Source organism: Theropithecus gelada, chromosome 1 (assembly GCF_003255815.1).
Source record: "Theropithecus gelada isolate Dixy chromosome 1, Tgel_1.0, whole genome shotgun sequence".
NCBI classification, from domain to species: Eukaryota; Metazoa; Chordata; class Mammalia; order Primates; family Cercopithecidae; genus Theropithecus; species Theropithecus gelada.
In genome coordinates this window covers 189853683-189874052 of record NC_037668.1, presented here as the reverse complement: position 1 = coordinate 189874052, position 20370 = coordinate 189853683, and the positions used below count along the sequence as shown (strand labels likewise).

The following is a 20370-nucleotide window of genomic DNA, read 5'->3' as shown; positions in this document are numbered from 1 at the left end:
TCACTACCACCCCAGAGTAGATCTGCCTTAGTTTGAGAAATAGATACTATCCTATTCTTGTACTTATTTCTGTATGTGCCTATCAGCCCTTCTTCCATTTTATCATTAAATGCAAGGATTTGTTTTATCCTCTGTACCCTTAATGTTTAGCGCAATATTCTGTTAAAAGTATTCAAACTCAGTAAATGTTGAATGCATGAATGAAAAGATATAGCCAGGAAAGCAACATATGTCTGTCTGCTGCCTTCTGGGTCATATAAAACACCACTAGAAATTCTCAGTATTTCTTTCCCCAGTAACTAATTCATTCTCATTCATCTAATCTACTTGACCATCACCAGCATAATAAAGAGGTAAAAGGGATACGTATCTCAGGTCCACCTGAGAAATTTTCAGGCTACTCACACTGCAACTCTTAAAAATAATTATCTTAATTCTGCTGATATAAATGGGTGCCTATTTCCTCTATTATGTATCTGCTAATAAAAAATGTGTATTTCTCTATAGATGTATACAGTTACGTTTCTTCTACTATGTATATACTTGCTAACAAATATAAATATCTTTTTATATCTATGTAAACAAGGATGAGTAGATATAAAAAACTGTAAGTAATCAGAAAATTCTAGAAAAAAGAACAAACTATAACAAGAACAGCCAGGACAAATTAGGACCAGTCATTACATCTAACAACTAGATGTAAAGAAAGACCAAGTATGGTGCAAGATGATGGATTAGCCAAGAGTCTCAAAAGGCAATCTGACACTAAGGTTTGATCACCTATGTGTTGGGAGACGACTATGCTGAAGGACCCCATTAACTGTAACTAATTTGTAATAAAGCAAAATAGTAAATCAGGGCTTGGTAGACATACGGTACAGGGCACAAGCTGGAGGCAACAAAGGGGCAAAGACAAAGAGCCAATTTTATCTCTACATTATGTAAAAGTCAGATTTCTTACTATATCATTGTATTTCAGTTAGGCTATAGACACAGGTAACAGTAGGTTCTCAAGTGGGAATAAATAAAGTGAAAGAAGTTCCTGCTATATTGTATCCAACTTGTTACTAGGAAAGACATTTTCATGTGGTCCAATTTGATTTAATGGTAATAATTTGGATGAGCTTTGAAGTGGTATATTGCTTGAATTCAGCTTACCAGCCAGAGTTTATATTACTAGAAAGTTGACACAAGAGGCTACGGTTGATGACTGAAGTTCCATAGCCCTCACATGTTAGGAAAGAGTAAACAATTATAACCTTTTGTTTTAAACAAAACTGCAAAAAAAAAAAAAAAAAAAAAAATCACAGTATAGCAAGCCTGATATTGGAATTGACAGCCTCCAGTTTTATTAGTTCTGCCAACATTATGGCCTTTATCCTACTAAAACCTGCTCTCTGGTGGGTATCTTAAAACACGTTCTCATCAGGGTATAACATAAAAATGAAATTGTATTATAACGATCTAAGCCTAAATTGTTTTGAGAGAAGGAGGAAAAGCTATTTAAGAAAGCAATGGGGCTTTCCAACAATGACCTAAAGACAACATGAAGATTATAAATTTATTGAAAAGCCCCAGTCTGTCCACTTATAAGGTCAATCTGTAATTTATTCCACTTCACAACATAGTGAAGAAAGGTCACTGAACTGATCCAAGACCTTTTTAAAAAAATGCCTGGATACGTAAGTTACAGGATACTCAGGAAAATTAAAAACCTCACTTCCCAATCTATTTCATATCTCAACACTTTTAAATCTATAAAAAGAGAAGGAACTGAAGGAGTAAAAAGAGAATAAGAATAAGAGGGCAGGAGCAGCGGAGAGTAACTTGATAAAGGTTAGGTAAGTTTCAGAACCAGAAGTAGAATCCTAGTCTAACAATATCAAGAACTTGTTCTTTCAGCGCTAGATGAGTACTTCTTAAGGGAGGAAAATTTTGTCCCCCAAGGGGTATCTGCAATGTCTAGAGACATTTTTGGTTGTCACAACTGCAGAGATGGGCAAGGGTGGTACTGGGTAGGGGTCAAGTATACTGCTAAACAATCTACAAAGCACAGTACAGTCACCTACGACAAAGAATTATCTGGTCTAATATGTCAATAATCACAAGGTTGAGAAAGCCTACTCTAGATCACCTAATTTTCAGAATCATCAAAATCCAAATCTCTGAAAAAAAAATATGGTTTCCTATGGAACGCTAAGATGCTAGGTCAATTTATGGACCAAAGAGAACACTACTGCCGAACAATGGCCTGAAAAGGCCAAGACCATACCTGTATCAGCCCCAAAGCAAGACCCACATGTCCAGAATTTCATTGGCAATACAGAGCAGAAAGTGATTCGTGAATCATAATAATGTCAATGATATACTAGAAAATAAAAAGTATTCAAGAAAGCAAGATGACTAAAAAAAAAAAAATAGTAAAAGGATTCTGAAAGAATACCCAATCATTCCTTTTACCTATGATAACCTCTGAGGAGGTAGGCAAGAAAAACTAGATAAAGGTAGACATCTGTATTTTATATTACATCTTCCTGTACAATGAGTTGTTTTTTAAAGCAAGAATATACATTGCTGTTATCATTTTAATACTTTAATTTATAAAAATATAGAAAATACAAGCTAAGAAAGTGATTTGTATTTAAAGCTTTTTAAGTGACTAGCAGAGGGAATACACCTATCACTAAAGCATCATGCTTCAGATGAAACAAAAGATCTTACAGACTAGTGTTAATAACCAATACTCTTCATGATGAAGGAATATCAATCTGCCAGATATCACATCCAACTTCAGCATAAAATTATGGGCCTGATTTCAATATGAATTAGAATATAAGGAGTATTAGAACACAAGGAATACTAAGGCTAAAATAATATATCAACAGAATAGGTTTAAAAATAAGCAAAAATAAGTTAAAATGCACAGATTACACATCCATTAGGATGTCTACTATCAAAAAACAACAACAGAAAATAAGAGTTGGCAAGGATGTGGAGAAACTGGAACTCTTATGCACTATTGGTGAGAACATAAAATAGTGCAGCTCCTATAGAAAACAGTATGGTAGTTTCTCAAAAAATTAAAAACCAAATTACCACATGATACAGCAATTCCACTTCTGAGTATACACTCAAAAGACTAGAAAGCAGAGTCCCAAAGAGATGTTTGTATACCCATGTTCACAGCAGCATCATTCATAATAGCCAAAAGGTAGAAGAAGCCACCCTAGTGTCTACTGATAGATGAATAAATAAAATGTAGTCTACATATACAATGGAGTATTATTCAGCCTTACAAAGGAAAGAAATTCTGACACATGCTACAACACTGATAAACATTGAAGACACTATGCTAAGTGAAATAAGCTAGTCACAAAAAGACAAATACTTCTACTTATTCGAGGTATCTAGAATAATTAAATTCATAGAAACAGAAAGTAGAATGGTGGCTGCTAGGGGCTATGGGGAAGGGGAAATGGGGAATTGTTGTTTACTGAGTGCCAAGTTTCAGTTTTGCACAAAAAGTTCTAGAGATCAATTGTACAATAATATGAACATACTTAACACTACTGCACTGTTCACATAACTGTGGTTAAAATTATAAATTCCTCCAAGACTAAGAAACCAGAAAAAATACATATATAAAATATAAATTCGATATTATGTAAATCTTACAATTAAAAAAATGTTTAACATACGGGTTAATCCGGCATGATATAATGTAAAGCTAATATTGAGCAAAGTGTTAAAGAAAAGAACACAGAACTTTTTAACCCTCTATTTTTTTCCCATGACCTTCTTAGCCTGCTTTACTGCGTTCTCCAACCTATCCCCACAAGTGAGTAACTAGTGCTTCATGGTTGGTCCTGATTGCCCAGCATCACTAAGAACAGCAGTGAAAAGTTCTTATTAACAATTAATAAATGCAGAAGTTTTCAAATCCATCGGTAAGGCCTATGCTAAATCTAAACATTTGACAGAAATTATGCACCAGCTGTTATGTTAACCGCCTTAAACTGCCATATCTACAAAGACATATGTCAAGAAAAAAATATGATTGTAAGATAATCAAAGTTGGTTTAAAACACATAACTTCTCATTGGCTACATTTACAGATAAGTTTTAAAATATCAAAAGATTATTTTACTCAGTAGAATTGTCTTACCAAAAGCTGTGGCCACATTTTGTCATGTATGCTTCTTCAATCATATCAAAGCAGATGGGGCTAAAAAGAAAAGAAAAATAATTGATTTTTTTTAAAGTAGAGTGATTACAAACTGGAAAAGGCTAGTAACAATACCAATGAAATCATATTTCAATATATAGTTTAGAGCTAAGTCTTCAAACATTCTATCAATAAGAGATGAAATTTCTATTGAAGTAAACTTTAGGGGATTGTTGGTAAAATGACAATCAGGATGACCCTAAGGGCCACTGTGCTTCAAAATGAACTAAATGAGTAAATCAAAATGGTTCCAATATTTTAACTCGGCACATAATTTTTAATAGTACAATGTAGTCACCAGAGCCCTTAAGAAAGCTCTACTATCGTTTTCTACCATCACCTGCACTCAAAAGCACCTACCCAAACCTGCTAAATACTCTTTTCTTTCTATCCCAAATAAAGCTAATTCCTTGATGATAAATTTATAATTACAGTTTCAACAATGCTTGTAGGTAACGACAATAATCGTAACAACTTATTAGCTATTTAAATAAAACAAACTATACACATTAAACCCACAACATATATTAACTCATTTAATAGTTTCAACAACAAAGTGAAATAGGTACCAATTACTAGGCACAGATGAGGGAACAGAAGCAGAGAGCTGTTAAAGTCACACAGCTAAGAAGTAACAAAGTCAAAATTCAAATTCAGGTCTATGTTCTCAACCACTTGTTCTATACTACTTTCTGATACTTTAAACACCAATTATAATCCTCTTCTCCCCTCTTTTCCTATAAAGAACAAAAAACAGAATACTCAAAATCCCAGCCTTTTCTGTACTTAGGATTGGCTATATGGCATCATTCTGGCCAATGAAATATAGTCATCAGTTTCTAAGGGGCCACCATCTATGAGAACAAAAATGCAAAACCTTGTAAAAAGACATTTCCTTTTATCCTTCCCTTTTCTTCCTTACTAAAATTCTGATGCAGTGTTCAGAGATACAACAGCCATCTTCTGACCATGAAGATAAAAACCTTAAGCTAGGAAGATAGGAGGATACTGGTTCCTGGATGAAATCCTTGAGCAGCTGCATCAGCTTTGGATTGCCTCCGCTGGACTTCACATTACATAAGAAAGTAAATTTTCACTTGCTTAAGTCAATATTTATCAAGTTTTCTCTTATTGGCATACAAATCCAAATCCTTATGGATGATACAATGATACTTAAAACTGTAACTGAAAATACACTCACTCCTTCAAGAAAAACTTCTTGGGCATAAACACCATCCTTTAGAATATAGGAATGTAAAGTCTAATGGCAGACTCAAATATATTATAGATATTACAACACAATGTGAAAATATATACAATATATACAATAATGATAAACATAATAATAAGAGGACACACTGGCTATAAAGGGACCCACAGGAAAGAAAACTGAGATTTGGGGGTCAGAGCAGGAGGAAGGGCAAAAGAACAAACCAATCAATTCACTGAATATATCAGGAGCTGTTTAATAGAAAACAATACATACCTAATTGTTAGCATTTTGAGAAAGGGGTATTTTAATGTTTGAGGATCCTTCAAGTATGTCACTGCTAAGACACACAACACCTCTATGCAAATTTTTAAAAGGCACTCTCACAGCCTGAGCAATATACTGAGACCTCATCTCTACAATAAAATAAAATAAAATAAAATAAAATAAATAGCAAGCATAGGAGCACACACCTGTAGCCCTAGCTACTCTAGCTAGTCCCAGCTCCTTGGGAAGCTGAGGTGGGAAGATCACTTGAACACAACAGGCGAAGCTGCAGTGAACAGAGACTGTGCCACTGCACTCCAGCCCAGGTGACAGAGCAAGACCCTATCTCAAAAAGAAAAGAGAAAAAAAAAAAGCGCACCTCAGAGAACTAAGGAATGTGTTAAAGACTTTGGCTTTTAAATTGAGTAAAACAGCAATTCACTGGTGGATTTGGAAAAGAGAAGTGATGTGATTTGATACAGTGATGAACCAGATCATTCTACCTACTATGCTGAAAAGAAGACTAAAGGGAAGCCAAGTGTAGAAATGGTTACGGAAGCTATCATAATCCAAGTGAGAAACGGTGCTGAAATGGACTATGGTGGTAGCAGTTGGGCTGATGAGAAGTGGTCAGATTCTATATATATTTTGAAGGTAGAACTACGGTTTGCTGAGAGATGTTGGGTATGAGACAAAAATCAGTGAAACTTTCTGGGCTGAAAACTGGAAGAAATGACTACAGGTTTACTTCGTACAGAGTTCCATCATCTATTAGTTTATTTAAAAAGAAAAAAAAGCAGGAGTATAGTATGTGTCATGTCACATAATGTATTCCACTAATACTAAAACTTACAGTACCCAAAAATTACTATCAAATCAGTTAAAGCCAATAGCTTTTAAGAAATGTATTCTGAATAACTAGTGAATTAAAGGTCTCCACTCTTTTTCTGAGACAGTGTCTCACTCTGTCACCCAGGCTGGAGTGCACTGGCATGATCATGACTCACTGCAACTTCGACCTCTTGGGCTCAGTACTTCTCTCTTGCCTCAGCCTCTCAAGTAGCTGGGACAACCGGTGCATACCACCACATATAGCTCATATATATGCACTGACATATGTGTATATTATACACACATTATATATGTGTATGTGTATGTATATTATATACATATTATATATGTATATATGTGTGTTTTTATATATATACAGTAGACACAGGATCTCCTTGTGTTGCTCAGGCTGCTCTCAAACTCCTGGGCTGGAGCAATTCTCCCACTGTGGCCTCCCAAAGTGTTGGGATTATAGGCATGAGCCACTATTACTGGCTGAAATACTGGCATTTTAACCACAGTTCAAGGCCACAGCTTTCAAGAAAAGTGAAATTAATCCTAGCTATGCCATCTACAGTTTTGTGACTTTGAGCAAGTAGTTTAATCTCTCTAATTGTAATTCCTTATTTGTATAACAGGGATGATATTTACATCATAGAATCATTACACAGATTAACAAGATATCTATGAGGTGCTAAATACCATGCCTGGCACACAAAATTCAGTAAGTGGCAGAATACACCAAAAAGAGAAAATACGGGAAAATATACATCAGTAATAAGCCTGGTGCTATGGTCTGATATTTACGTCCCCCCAAATTTCGTATGTTGAAATCTTAACCCTCAAGGTGATGTTAAAACATGGGCCTTTGGGAGATTTTTAGGTCATGAGGGCAGAACTCTCATGAATGGGATTAGTGCCCTTACAAAAGAGGTCTAAAGGAATTTTATCCCCTCTTCCTCCATGACATCAGGCAGATCCAGAGAGCAGGCACTGTCTGTGGATCAGGAATCTAGCCCTCATCAGACATAAAAACCTCCCTATGCCTTCATCTGAATTTCCCAGCCTCCACAAACATGAGAAATAAAGTTCTGCTGTTTTTAAGTTACCTATTTTACGGCATTTTGTTATAGCAGCCTGCACAGACTATAATACTTAGGAAGGGTACTATCCACCCAAGCCAAAAACTTGAAAGAATTCCTATCAAAAATAGGTAGAACAGAATACAAGAAGAAGGGCTGGCCAATTACTCCCCTTCCCAAGAAAGGGATGAAAAAATCTCAGAAACTACAGAAATGAAGAGAAGATCCTAATGAAATACCATTAATTCTTTCCAATTTTGAAGAACAAGAATACACCAACAGCAGGTTAAGGGAAAAACTTATCCATTTCGAACCATCCATTTAGAAAAACAATCCATTCAGGACCCCTGTAACACTGTCAATCAAAAGCATTCAAGGAGGATGGGCAACCCTGCACAGAGCGAGTCTGTTGGCAGCTCACTTTTTCAACACCATGTGCTCACTTCATATCTCTGTGTCACATTTTGGTAATTCTCACAATATTTCAAACTTTTTCATTATTATTATACCTGTATAATTATCTGCGATCAGTGGTCTTTGATGTTACTACTGTAACTGTTTTGGGGAGCCACAAATTGCACCCATATTAGATGGCAAACCTCATTGTGTTCTTACTCCTCCACTAACCTGCTATTGCCCTTCTCTCTTCCTCTCCTCAGGCCACTGCATTCCAGCCTAAGTGACAGACACAGACACACACACACACACACACACACACACACACACACACAGAACAGAGCATCCCAGAGCTGTGACATATGTGAAATGTTCTAACATACATATAATTGAAGTCATAGACGGCAGAGAAAGAGTTAGGAAAAAAAATGTAGAGACGTAACTGAAATCATTTTTAAAATAACGAAAGACATCAAACCACAGATCTAAGAAACTCAGAAATCCCTAAATAGGGATTTCAAAATTAAGAAAATATCCCTAACACATACAATGCACTTAAACTGTTAAAACCAAAAATAAAAAGAAAATCTTGAAGGCAGCCCAAGAAAGACACATTACATACAGAGGAATAAAGATAAAAACAGAAACAGACTTCTCATCAGAAACCATACTAGCCAAAAGACAATGTAGCAGGCACTGTCTAATTGAGAATTTTTTCTTTCAGTTATTTTATTATTGTCATTGCATTTATTTATTTCAGTCCATTTTGAAATATTAGATTATAATTGTCATTTGTTTTGGTCATATTTTTCTGGCTTGCTTTCATCGTTTCTAGGGACTGTATTACATTTCTTTTTCCGTTGGGAACTCTTAGTTTCTCATTGTTTAGTGAGAAACAAAAATACTTCTTTAAAATACTAAAAGAAAAAACTTTCAACTCAGAATTTTATACTCAAAAAAAACTTTCAAAACGAAGCAAATAAACTCATTTTCAAACAAACACAAATTTAAGAGAATTCACTGCCCACAGACCTGTACTACAAGATACATAAACGTAAATCCTGCAAGCAGAAGGAATATGAAGACAGACAGAAACTAGGATGCACACAAAGAAATAAAGAGCTCTAAAAATAGTAATGATGAACATAAATTCAAACCACATTTATCTTTCATCACTAAAAAATGAGAAACAAAGGTTCCCAATGAACAAAAAAACATAATACTGTCCCTAGAAACAATGAAAGCCAGAAAAATATGACCAAAACAAATGACAATCATAATCTAATATTTCAAAATGGACTGAAAGAAATAAATACAACAATAAGTAAAACACTGAAAGAAAAAATTCTCAATTAGAAAACTTTAGGAAACTTTTGTTCCGAAGAAAGAATTACTTTAAAAGGGAGGTTAAAAAAAAATCAGAAAAGAATTAGAATGAAAAAGAAAGGAACACAAGAGTAAATAAGCATAATGGGTAATGATTTCAGAGGGGGAAAAAAAAAAGATGGCTACTGGAGGCATCTGACTTTACAACTCCCACCACAAAACTTTAAATGCAACAAAAAACTGAGTATCCTTCAAACTACTGGAGGGTGAATATCCGTCATCCAAAATGGCTGAGACCAGAAGTGTTTCAGATTCGGATCTGTTCGCATTTTGAAATATTTGCATTTATATTCTTACTGGTTCAGCATCCCTCATCTAAAAATTTAAAATCCAAAATGCCCCAATAAGCATTTTCTTTGCGAGTTGTGTGGGGACTCAAAAAGGTTCAGATTTTGGAGCATTTCAAATTTCAGATTTTTGGATTAGGGACACTCAACCTGTATTAGTAGAGATTATTTTTAACTTTTATCTCTTGTCACTGTTAATTAAAATCGTGTTCTTCAAGTAATTGAATGCTATGAAGAAGAAATTTTTATACCAATTGCCAGAAGGACAGATATACTGCACAACATTAAGCTTGCCAAAAGATAATGTATGTCACTTGGGACATTAAAAAAAAATGCAGAACAGATCCAGATACAGAAAATTATTTCACGTACCTAATATGCATTTATACAACATATTATCTCAGTTAATCAAGGGTCATATTACAATCAGGCCCAAGTAACATCATTAATCAGTGGTCTATTTGTGATTCCCTTTCATATGCATTATTTCCTTCAAAAGCAGCATCCAAACTTATTAAGTGAATTTAATAAGTACTTACAAAGTACCATCTTAGAACTGTCTAACAAACTAACATGTACATAGTTCAATATATGTATATTTTGGTACAAATGCTAACTCCATTTTGCTTTCATAAAATGTGTCAACTGTCCCATAGTAGTACTAGCTCCAACTAAACAAACAAAAAAAAAATTCAATCTTTCAAAGGTTAAATACTAAAAAATAATAATAATATTACCAAAATAATCAGAGCCAGGCACAATCTAGAGTCATTCAGGAAAACAAGCAGTAGTTACATCTTACATAAACAGGACCACAGGAACACTTTCGTATTTTGATACCAAATGCCAAACTCTAGCAAATAACCACCTGATTCTTTGAGATTTTATAATTTATAATGCCTTTTTACATGCATTATATAACCTAAACCTCATAATTTTATGGAATATTAGTATATCCCAATTTATACATGAAAAAACAGACTCCAAAACAATAAATTATTTGTCCAAAGTTAAATCTCAAGGTCTTAAATTACAAGCCCAGTGTTCTTTCTATCTTGCTATAATTTCAGAAGAGGAAATAATAATAATATGCATCCTTGTGATTATGAAAATCAAAACCACAGCTATCAGCACATAGAAGACCTTGGAAAAATTATTTTAAATACACTCAAATTTATATACAACTTCAAAAATGAAAGACACCCGGCAAAAGGACTATGGTAATGTTTCTTCCTTCCTCACAAAATTTTCAAAACTTGAAATTTCTCTAGCTTCTTTTCCCTTTAATTCCTTAATTTTTCCTTTACTTCCTTCAAAAGCAGCATCCAAATTCAACCGGCCCCAAGTATATTCAGGACTGAAAGAAACAAAAGTAAGTAAAAAGGAAAAAAAAAAAATCTCAAACTCTTCTTTATACCTATAATGATAACGCTAGATCCTCTGAACCAAATTTCACAGGCAGCAGTTAAGTTCCAGTCTATGTCCCATCATCTCACTCTTTCCCAGTTCCATTTGCTGTGATAAAAAGCCTTAAAAAACTTAAACCTACATTTTTTCAAAAGCAGAGATTAAACTTATTTGATATTTTGTAAAGTGATTCCTCCCTAATCTGTCTCCATCAAGACCTGTGTTTAACATTGCCTTAAGTCGCAGGCTCCATGAATAAGAAGAGAGGTAAGGAAGCAAAAGAATAGCATAGCGGCAATCATGTTAAGCCTCTGTAATTTAACAATAAAATATTTTTTTAAATAAGGATTCTAAGTAACTATGCACTAGCTTCAGGGTCAGACCTTCGAAAAGGATGAGACCACAAGGGACTAGGAAAGAAAGGACCCCATGATTAACACAAGTAATAGGCATGAAAAGATAATGCAAGTGAGCCAATTTCTGGTATCCGTAACGGAACAGTAAGATTGAATCAGGGAGCTACTTTATGGCCAAGAAGTATCTCTAATGATTCCTCTTACCCCAATACGTTCTTAATCTCTTCCTGGATTTTATTCCATTCACACAGTCCCAAGGCTCCCACCCAAACACAGAATCGGTTCTAATTACCACCAAAGGTTTACAGTTACAGAAGATTTAATTCGTCTTGTAGTCACAAGTTAGGTACAGATGAAACAATCAGGAGATTCCTCTCAGAGTAAACCGCAAGTAACAACAGTACCAGGCCTCAAACACAGATACAGATCTTCACTAGTGCTCTACCATTAATATGACTAATATTTTTCTGCTTCTCAAGACTACCAGCTTACAATATATAGCCCCTTCAGCACCAACACTACACCAAGAACTTTAGGCCAACTCAAGTGTTTCTCATTTTATTTCCAATTTCTAAAACACAAAATATAATTGGCCAAAATACCTTTCAAGCCAATTCCAGTAAGATGTAATTGCTATGCTTTGGTCACACTTCAGAAGAGTACCCAATCACAGGCCAATCAACTGGGGAAGATACCAAGTTCACACAGAAGAAAAACAGCTGCCTACATAGGAGGAGCTATAAAAACAGAAATTTCTATTACAATATAAGAAAATACGAACAGGGTATCATGTGTAATACATTTCATTAGATAGTATCCCCATCCCATTATTCAGGGGTCAAAGAAATCTCCAAAATCCACGGGAAACGTGTTCCTTGTATCCCTAACTTGATTTTTAAGATTAACTTTTTAAAAACGTTGTTTCAGTAGTTAAGTTTTATTTCACAAATATGGTGCTGAATTTAAAAGATAGTACCAATTAAACTAGTCTTCTACTCTTGAAAAAAAAACCCGAACACTGTATATTGCATATACCACTACATGAAATGGATTCAAATAGTGAAAATCTGGATGACAACTTTCCCTTAACTTCCCTTTGGCTACCAAAAAGCATACTTATGTCTGACTCAAGTTAATTATTAAAGATGAAAACACAACCTTTAAAGAGTAATAAATGAATGGCCAACAAGCACTTGAAAAGATGGTTAACCTCACTAGTGAAAAGGGGAATGCAAATCAAAACCACAATGAATAACCACTTCACACCCATTAAGTTGGCTATTATCAAAAAGGAAAATAATATGTTGACAAGAGGAAGAGAAATTAGAACCCTTATACATTGCTAGTAGGAAAAAAAAGTAATGCAGCTACTATGGAAAACTGTTCGGCAGTTACTCAGAAAGTAAAATACAATTACATATCACCTAGCCATTACACTGTGGGTAAATGCCCCAGAGACTAGAAAACATATGTTCAAACAAAAATTCATACACAAATGTTCACAGGAACATTATTCATAATAGACAAAAAGTGGAAACAGCCCAAATGTTATTTAATAATATTCCCATGTAATGGAATATTACTCAACCATAAAAAAGGATGAAGTGCTGATACATGTTACAACATGGATGAGCCTCAGAAACATGTTAAATGAAAGACATATGATACAAAAGACCATATATTAGACGATTACATTTATATGAAGTGTCTAGAATAGGTAAATCCATAAAGACAGAAAGTCAATTAGTGATTGCTAAGGTAACAGGAAAAGGAAAGTGACTGCTTAATGGGTACAGACTTTCTTTAGGGGCTGATAAAAATGTTCTGAAAGTAGTGGTTATGGTTGTGAAACACTGCCAACTGTACTAAAAACACAACTGTACACTTTAAAACCGTGTATTTCAGAGTTGTGTGAATTTTACCTCACTTTTTTAAACAAAAGGAAGAGAGAATTAACACTTCTGACAACAAGGGAATAAGTAGCAGAATGGATCCTATAGAATGGAAATACACTATTGCAAAATTTTTACATTGTATATGAAATAATATTATTTGAAGGTAGAACACGAAAAGTTTAAAAATGAGTATTGTAAATCTCAGAGCAACCACTTCCCCCCACCAAACACACAGAATCATTAATAAGCAAACAGTGGAAATAAAATGGCAATCTTAAAAATATCCAATTAATCCCAAAAACAAAAAAGCAACAAAAAAAGAAAAACGAAATAGAAGAGACAAATAGAAAACAAAGAGCAAACAAGACAGTACACACAAAACCAAGCACATCATAATTATGTTAAAATGTAAACAGTCCAGCTAATCCAACTAAAAGGCAGATTGTCGGCTGGGCACCGTAGCTCACGCCTGTAATCTCAGAACCTTGGGAAGCTGAGGGAGGCGGATCACGAGGTCAGGAGATCGAGACCATCCTGGCCAACATGGTGAAACCCCGTCTTTACTAAAAATACAAAAATTATCTGGGCATGGTGGCATGTGCCTGTAATCCCAGCTATTTGGGAGGCTGAAGCAGGAGAATCACTTGAACCCAGGAGGTCGAGGTTGCAGTGAGCGGAGATAACACCACTGCACTCCAGCTTGGTGACAGAGCAAGACTCTGTCTGAAACAACAACAACAAAGGCAGATTGTCATACTAAATAAAAAAGAAGACAGAACTATACTCTGGGTACAAGAAATCCACTTTAAATATTACAACACATACATAATAGACATGAAGAATAAAAACATACCATGTAAACACTTATGAAAAGAAAGCTAGGTCAGGTCAGTGGCTCACGCCTGTAATTCCACTTTGGGAGGCCAACGCAGGAGAATCGCTTGAGCCCAGGAGTTTGAAATCAGCTGGGCACCATGGCGAGACCCTGTCTCTAAAAAATAAAATTAAAAAAAAAAATCAACCAGATGTGGTGGCCCACGCCTGTGTTCTCAGCTTCTCAGGAGGCTGAGGTGCGAGGACCACTTGAGCTTGGGAGGTTGAGCCTGCAGTGAGCTGTGATCACGCCACTGCACTCCAGCCTGTGTGACAGAGTGAGACCCTGTCTCAAAGAAGAGAAGAGAAAAAGGAGAGGAGAGGAGAGAAAGAGAAAGAGGGAGAGGAGAGGAAAAGAGGAAGGGAGAGAGGGAGGGAAGGGAGGAAGGAAGTTGAAGAGGCTATATTAACATCAAAGTAGATTTCAGAACAAGGAATACTACCAGGAATATAGAGTGACATTTCAAAATGACAAGGAGATCAATTCGCCAACTCTAAATCTGTGTAATCTTCAAAATACATGAAGTAAAAGCTGAGAGAACTAAAAGGAGACATAGCCAAATCTAGTTAGCACTGGAGGCGATTGAAGAACATGTTAATTGACAGTACAAGTATACAGAAAATGAACAGGAGTATACAGAACTTAAATAACACATCAACCAACTTTACTATTTGACATGTATAGAACACCCCAGCCTACACATGGCAGAATACTCACTTTTTTCAAGTGCATATGGACCATTAGTGAAGATAAAGCTTATGGTGGACCATGAAACGAGTCTCAATAAATTCAAAAGGACTAAAATCATACAAACTATATTACCTGAACCAAGTTGAATTATATCACAAATCAGACATAGAATTTTCGTGTAGAAATTAAACAGCTGCAGCCATAGAAAAGAATGAAATCATGTCCTTTGTAGCAACATGGTTGCAGCTGGAGTCCATTATCCTAAACGGATTAACACAAAAACAGAAAACCAAACACCGTATGTTCTCACTTTTAAGTAGGAGCTACACACTGGGTACACACAGACACAAAGACAGGAACAAGAAACACTGAGGATTCCAAAATCGGGGAGGGAGGGGGTTAAGAGCTGAAAAACCACCTACTGGGTACTACGTCCACTACTTGGGCGACAGGATCACTAGCATCATGCAACATACCCATGTAACAAACCTGCATATGTACAAGCAAAATAAACAACACACTTCTGAATAATCCATGTTTCAAATAAGAAATCACAAGGGAAATGAGAAATATTATGAACTGCTTGAAAATTTGAAGATACAGCTAAAGTAGGGATTAGAAAGGGAAATTGATAAGATTAAGTGCTGTTATTGAAAAGAGGGCCAAAAATCAATGATCTAAGCTTTCGTACTAAGAAACCAGAAAAGACAACATGAAACTCTAAGTAAGCAGAAGAAATTTAAAAAGTAAAACTGAAAATTGGTGGAATAGAAAATGAACAAACTATACAGAAAATCAATAACATGAAAGTTGATCATTTGAAAAGAGTTAAACAAAATTAATAATCCTCTAGCTAAACCGTTCAAGGAAAACAGAAACACAAGAACACAAATTATCAATATGAGGAATGAAAGACGTGACACCATTAACAAATCCAAGATACTAAAAGAATAAGGGATATATTATTACTATGCCAGTAAATTCAGCAACATGGGTGTTATGAAGAAACTCTTAAAACTACTAACGTTCATGAAATATAGAACCTGAGTAGTGTCTATTAAAGAAATTGAATTAGTAATTAAAAACCTTCCCACAAAGGGAAGGCGTGAAATCATACAAAATATATGAAGGTCTAAAACTATGGCTTCACTAGAAAGTTCCATCAACCACTTAAGGAAAAACACCAATTTCATACACACTCTTTCAGAAAATAGAAGGGAAACATTTCTTACCTTCTTTTAGAAGCCAGCACTGGCCAGGCACAGTGGCTCATGCCTATAGTCCCAGCACTTTGAGAGGTCAAAGCATGGGAAGATCACTTGAGACCAGGAGCTCAAGACCAGCCAGGGCAACACAGTGAGACTCCTGTCTCTACGCAAAAAAAAAAAAAAAAGAAAAAGAAAAAGAAAAAAAGAAGAAAGAAAGAGTGAAACCGGCAGAAGGGAAGGAGGGAGGGAGGGAGGGAAAGAACAAGTGAAACCAGCAATAATACCTATGTTATGGGTTAAATTGTATTTCCATCCCTCACAAAAGAAAAGCCCTATTTTATAACTCCCAGTATCTCAGATTTTGCATTTGAAAATAAGGCCTTTAAAGAGATAATCAACGTAAAATACAGTCATATTGGTGGGCCCTAATCCAATACAAGCAGGATTCTTCTAAGACACAGGCAACACGCAGACTGAGGGGGTGAGAAAGTTATGACACAACAAAAAGTGGCCCAATCTAGGCAAGATGCCAAGACCCTCATCTCTATTAAAAAATTATAAAAATTATCCAGGTGTGGTGACATGTGCCTGTAGAGCCAACCACTAGGAAGATGAGGGAGGAGGATCCCTTGGGCCCAGGAGTTTGAGGATGCAGTGAGCAGTGACGGTGCCACTGTACTCCAGCTTGGGTGACACAGCAAGACCACCTCTTTTAAAAAAAAAAAGAAAGGAAACAGGCCTCCGAAGAAACCGAAATCTGCCTACACATTGTTTTGTACTTCTAGCCTCCAGACCTATGAGAAAATAAATTTCTATTTATTTCTATTTCTATTTACCTATGAGAAAACAAATAAATTTAAGCCACCTAATCTGTGGTATTTTGTTATGGCAGCCAAAGTAAACCAATACAGTGTGATATGAAAACTAGAAATAAATTAAAAGAAAATCACAGACCAGTATCCCTCACTAATAAAGGTCCAAAAAATCCTTTTAAACAACTACCCAATCAAACAAATCCATTAATGTATGTTTTTTAAATAGGGCATATAAATTTAAAAGATGTAAAAATATATTTATATACAGATAACATGGATCTTTTTCTTATAAATTCTACAGGTTCTACCAAAAAACTATTAGAACTAGTAAGTAAACTTAAAATTTCATAAAATACAAGGACAACATAAAAAATAGTGTATTTACATACTAGCAACAATTAGAAGTTGAAATTAAAAGAACAACATTTAGAACACCATCAAAAACATAAAATACTTAGGGATAAATTTTAAAAATATGGTGAAAAACCCAAACTGAAAAGTATAAAACACTGCTAAGAGAAATTAAAGAAGACCTAAATAATTGGAGAAATATACTATGTTCATGATTCAAAAGACTCGATAATGTTAAGATGTCATCTTCCCAAATTAAATCACAGATTCAAAGTAACCAAAATTAAAATCCTACATCCTTTTTTGTAGAAATTGGCAAGATAATCCTAAGATTTATGTGGAAATGTAAAGAACCTAAATAACCAAAACAACTTTGAAATAAAAGATGAAAATTACACTACATGATTTCAAGATGTACTATAATGATACCATAATCAAAACAGTATGGCACTCATGTAGGGATAAACATTTATACACCAATGGGACAGAATAAAAATTGCAGAAATAAACTCATATATATGGTTAACCTTTGAGAAAGGTGCCAAGAAAATTCAATGAACAGAGATGATCTTTTCAACATATGATGTTATAATATTAATGAAGCCTTCAACCCTTATCACAGTATATAAAAACTAACTTGAAATGGATCATAACCATAAGAAAACTATAAACCTTCTAGAAGAAAATACACGAGAATGTTTTCTAATTTGGTGTTAATTTCTTAGCTAGAACACAAAAATTAAAAATAATAAAAATCAATTTGGACTTAATCAAAATTGAAAACTTTATTGATACATTAGAAAAAAGAAAAAACTTTTGTGCTTTAAAAAATTATTAATAAAATGAAAAGATAAGCAACAGACTAAGAGAAAATACCACAATACATAGGTCTGACAAAAGATGTATGCAGAATACATAAAGAACCCTTACAATGCAAGATGACAAGCAATTTTACAGGAAAAAAAAGGGCCACAGATTACAAGAGACACTTCACAAAAGATATGCAAATGAAAAATAAGCACATAAAAATATGTTAATAACAATGAGATAAAACTACATATCCACAAAAATGACTAATATTTAAAAAACTGAAAACAAAGAGCGCTAGCAAGAACGTGAAACAATAAGAACTTTTATTTGTTGCTGGTAGAAATGCAAAATGGTGGCCGGGCGCGCTCACGCCTATAATCCCAGCACTTTGGGAGGTCAAGGCGGGAAGATCATGAGGTCTGGAGATCGAGACCATCCTGGCCAACATAGTGAAACCCCATCTCTACTAAAAATACAAAAATGTAGCTTGGCATGGTGGCAGGCACCTGTAATCCTAGCTACTCGGGAGGCTGATGCAGGAGAATTGCTACTCCGGAGTCAGAGGTTGTAGCAAGCCAGGAGAGCGCCACTGCACACCAGCTGGGGCGACAGTGCAAGACTCTGTCTCAAAAAAAAAAAAAGAAAAAAAGGAAACGGAAAATGGTACAGCCAGTTTTTAAAAAGTTTTGCAGTTTATTTTAAAATTAAACATATACTTGGCATAGAACCCAGCAATTCACTACTAGATATTTTTACCCTAGAAATGTGAAGACGTGTTTGCACAAAAACCTGAATGCTTACAGAATTTTCTAAATAATAGTCAAAAACTAGAAACAAGTCAAAAATCTTTTAACCAGAAAATAAACAGCTCATGTTACATCCATACAATAATGGGATACTACTAAGCAATTAAAAGAAAAAAAAATAGTACATTCAACATCAGTGAATTTCAAAAACATTATACCACATGAAAGACACCAGACACAAAAGACTATCTACTAAAGGACTCCATTAATATGAAATCCCAGAAAAAGCAAAATGACAACAATACAAAGCAGATCACTGGTTGCCAGGTGTTAGGTGTGAAGGTAGACACAGAGTATGAAGTGTTGGCAAAAGTCGACTTTCTGCAAATGTATCATAGCTTCATTAAGGTGGTGACTGCACAGGTGTATTCATGTGTCAAAACTCATTCAACTACACATTTACGACCAGTGACTTATTTTATGCAAATTATAACTTAGTAAAGCTGATTTTAAACAAAATCGGCCTCTAAATAAAGGCAAGGAAATAGGTGGTTAACTTGGGTAACTATTTGTAATAGTGGTTAAGAACCTGACCTCTGAGTCAAATTGTTTGAATATAGATACTGGCACCACCATTATTAATTGTGTAACTTAGACAAGTTATATAACCTCTCTTGAGCCTCATTTCCTCATCTACAAAATGGGAACTATAAGAGCATCTATATCAAACAGTTGTTCTGAAGATTAAGCAAGTAATGTAAAACCTTTAAAACAGTGCTTGGCAAATAGCAATTTATATTTGAGCACTTACTATTACGAGTATTTGTCCCAAACTAACTGTCAGTACAACACATTCCATCTTCATTTGAGTGGACTTGGCATTTATGCACTTTGAGATGCAAGTATCTAAAAGTACCCCCAAAACAGTCATCAGTAATTTTTACAAAGCCTACTTTGTCTCATTATCTCTATTTAGAGCCAAATGCCCACCCGTGAATTAATACTAAAGACAGATGATTCCAATGCACCAGACACTTGAGCATGGATTATATGTTCCAATTCTGAATTTGGGGAAGAAATGTACCATCCCAAACCAGAGATTAGGACACAAGGATGAATTCCCAATGGTTACACCAGAAATACAATAAACAGAAATCAGACCACCTACTGCATTCTATGTTCCACTTTATATAGAAACAGACGCAAAATCAGTTCATAAAACTTAATTGTGAAAAATGAAAGGACAACTAACATATTTTAGGATATAAAGAAAAACATGTTACTCTCAATTAATAGATTGTTTGAGAAAGTACCAACATATCTGAATAGAACTTGGCTCATACATACATACATAAAGAAAGAGGACAAAGAACGAGTAAGGTAGAAGGCAAAGACAAGTCTGCACAAAAACCTGAATGCTTACAGAATTTTGTCCTACAGACAACACCACATATAAAAACAGATCAAGAATTTTAAAAGCATTTTAACTTTTTTTTTTTTTTTTTTTTTTTTTTTTTTTGGTGTTTTTTTTTTT

General features: G+C 34.9%; 1 protein-coding gene across 10 annotated transcripts in view; it reads right to left on the bottom strand.

The window, feature by feature from the left end:
- COP1 (COP1, E3 ubiquitin ligase) overlaps positions 1-20370 on the bottom strand; it is a 258997-nt gene that overhangs the window by 231990 nt on the left and 6637 nt on the right. For all 10 annotated transcript variants that reach the window (XM_025403629.1, XM_025403653.1, XM_025403683.1 and 7 more), the window contains exon 2: positions 4166-4225. In XM_025403629.1, the coding sequence (XP_025259414.1) occupies positions 4166-4225 (60 nt within the window). The remainder of the gene's footprint in view (positions 1-4165; positions 4226-20370) is intronic.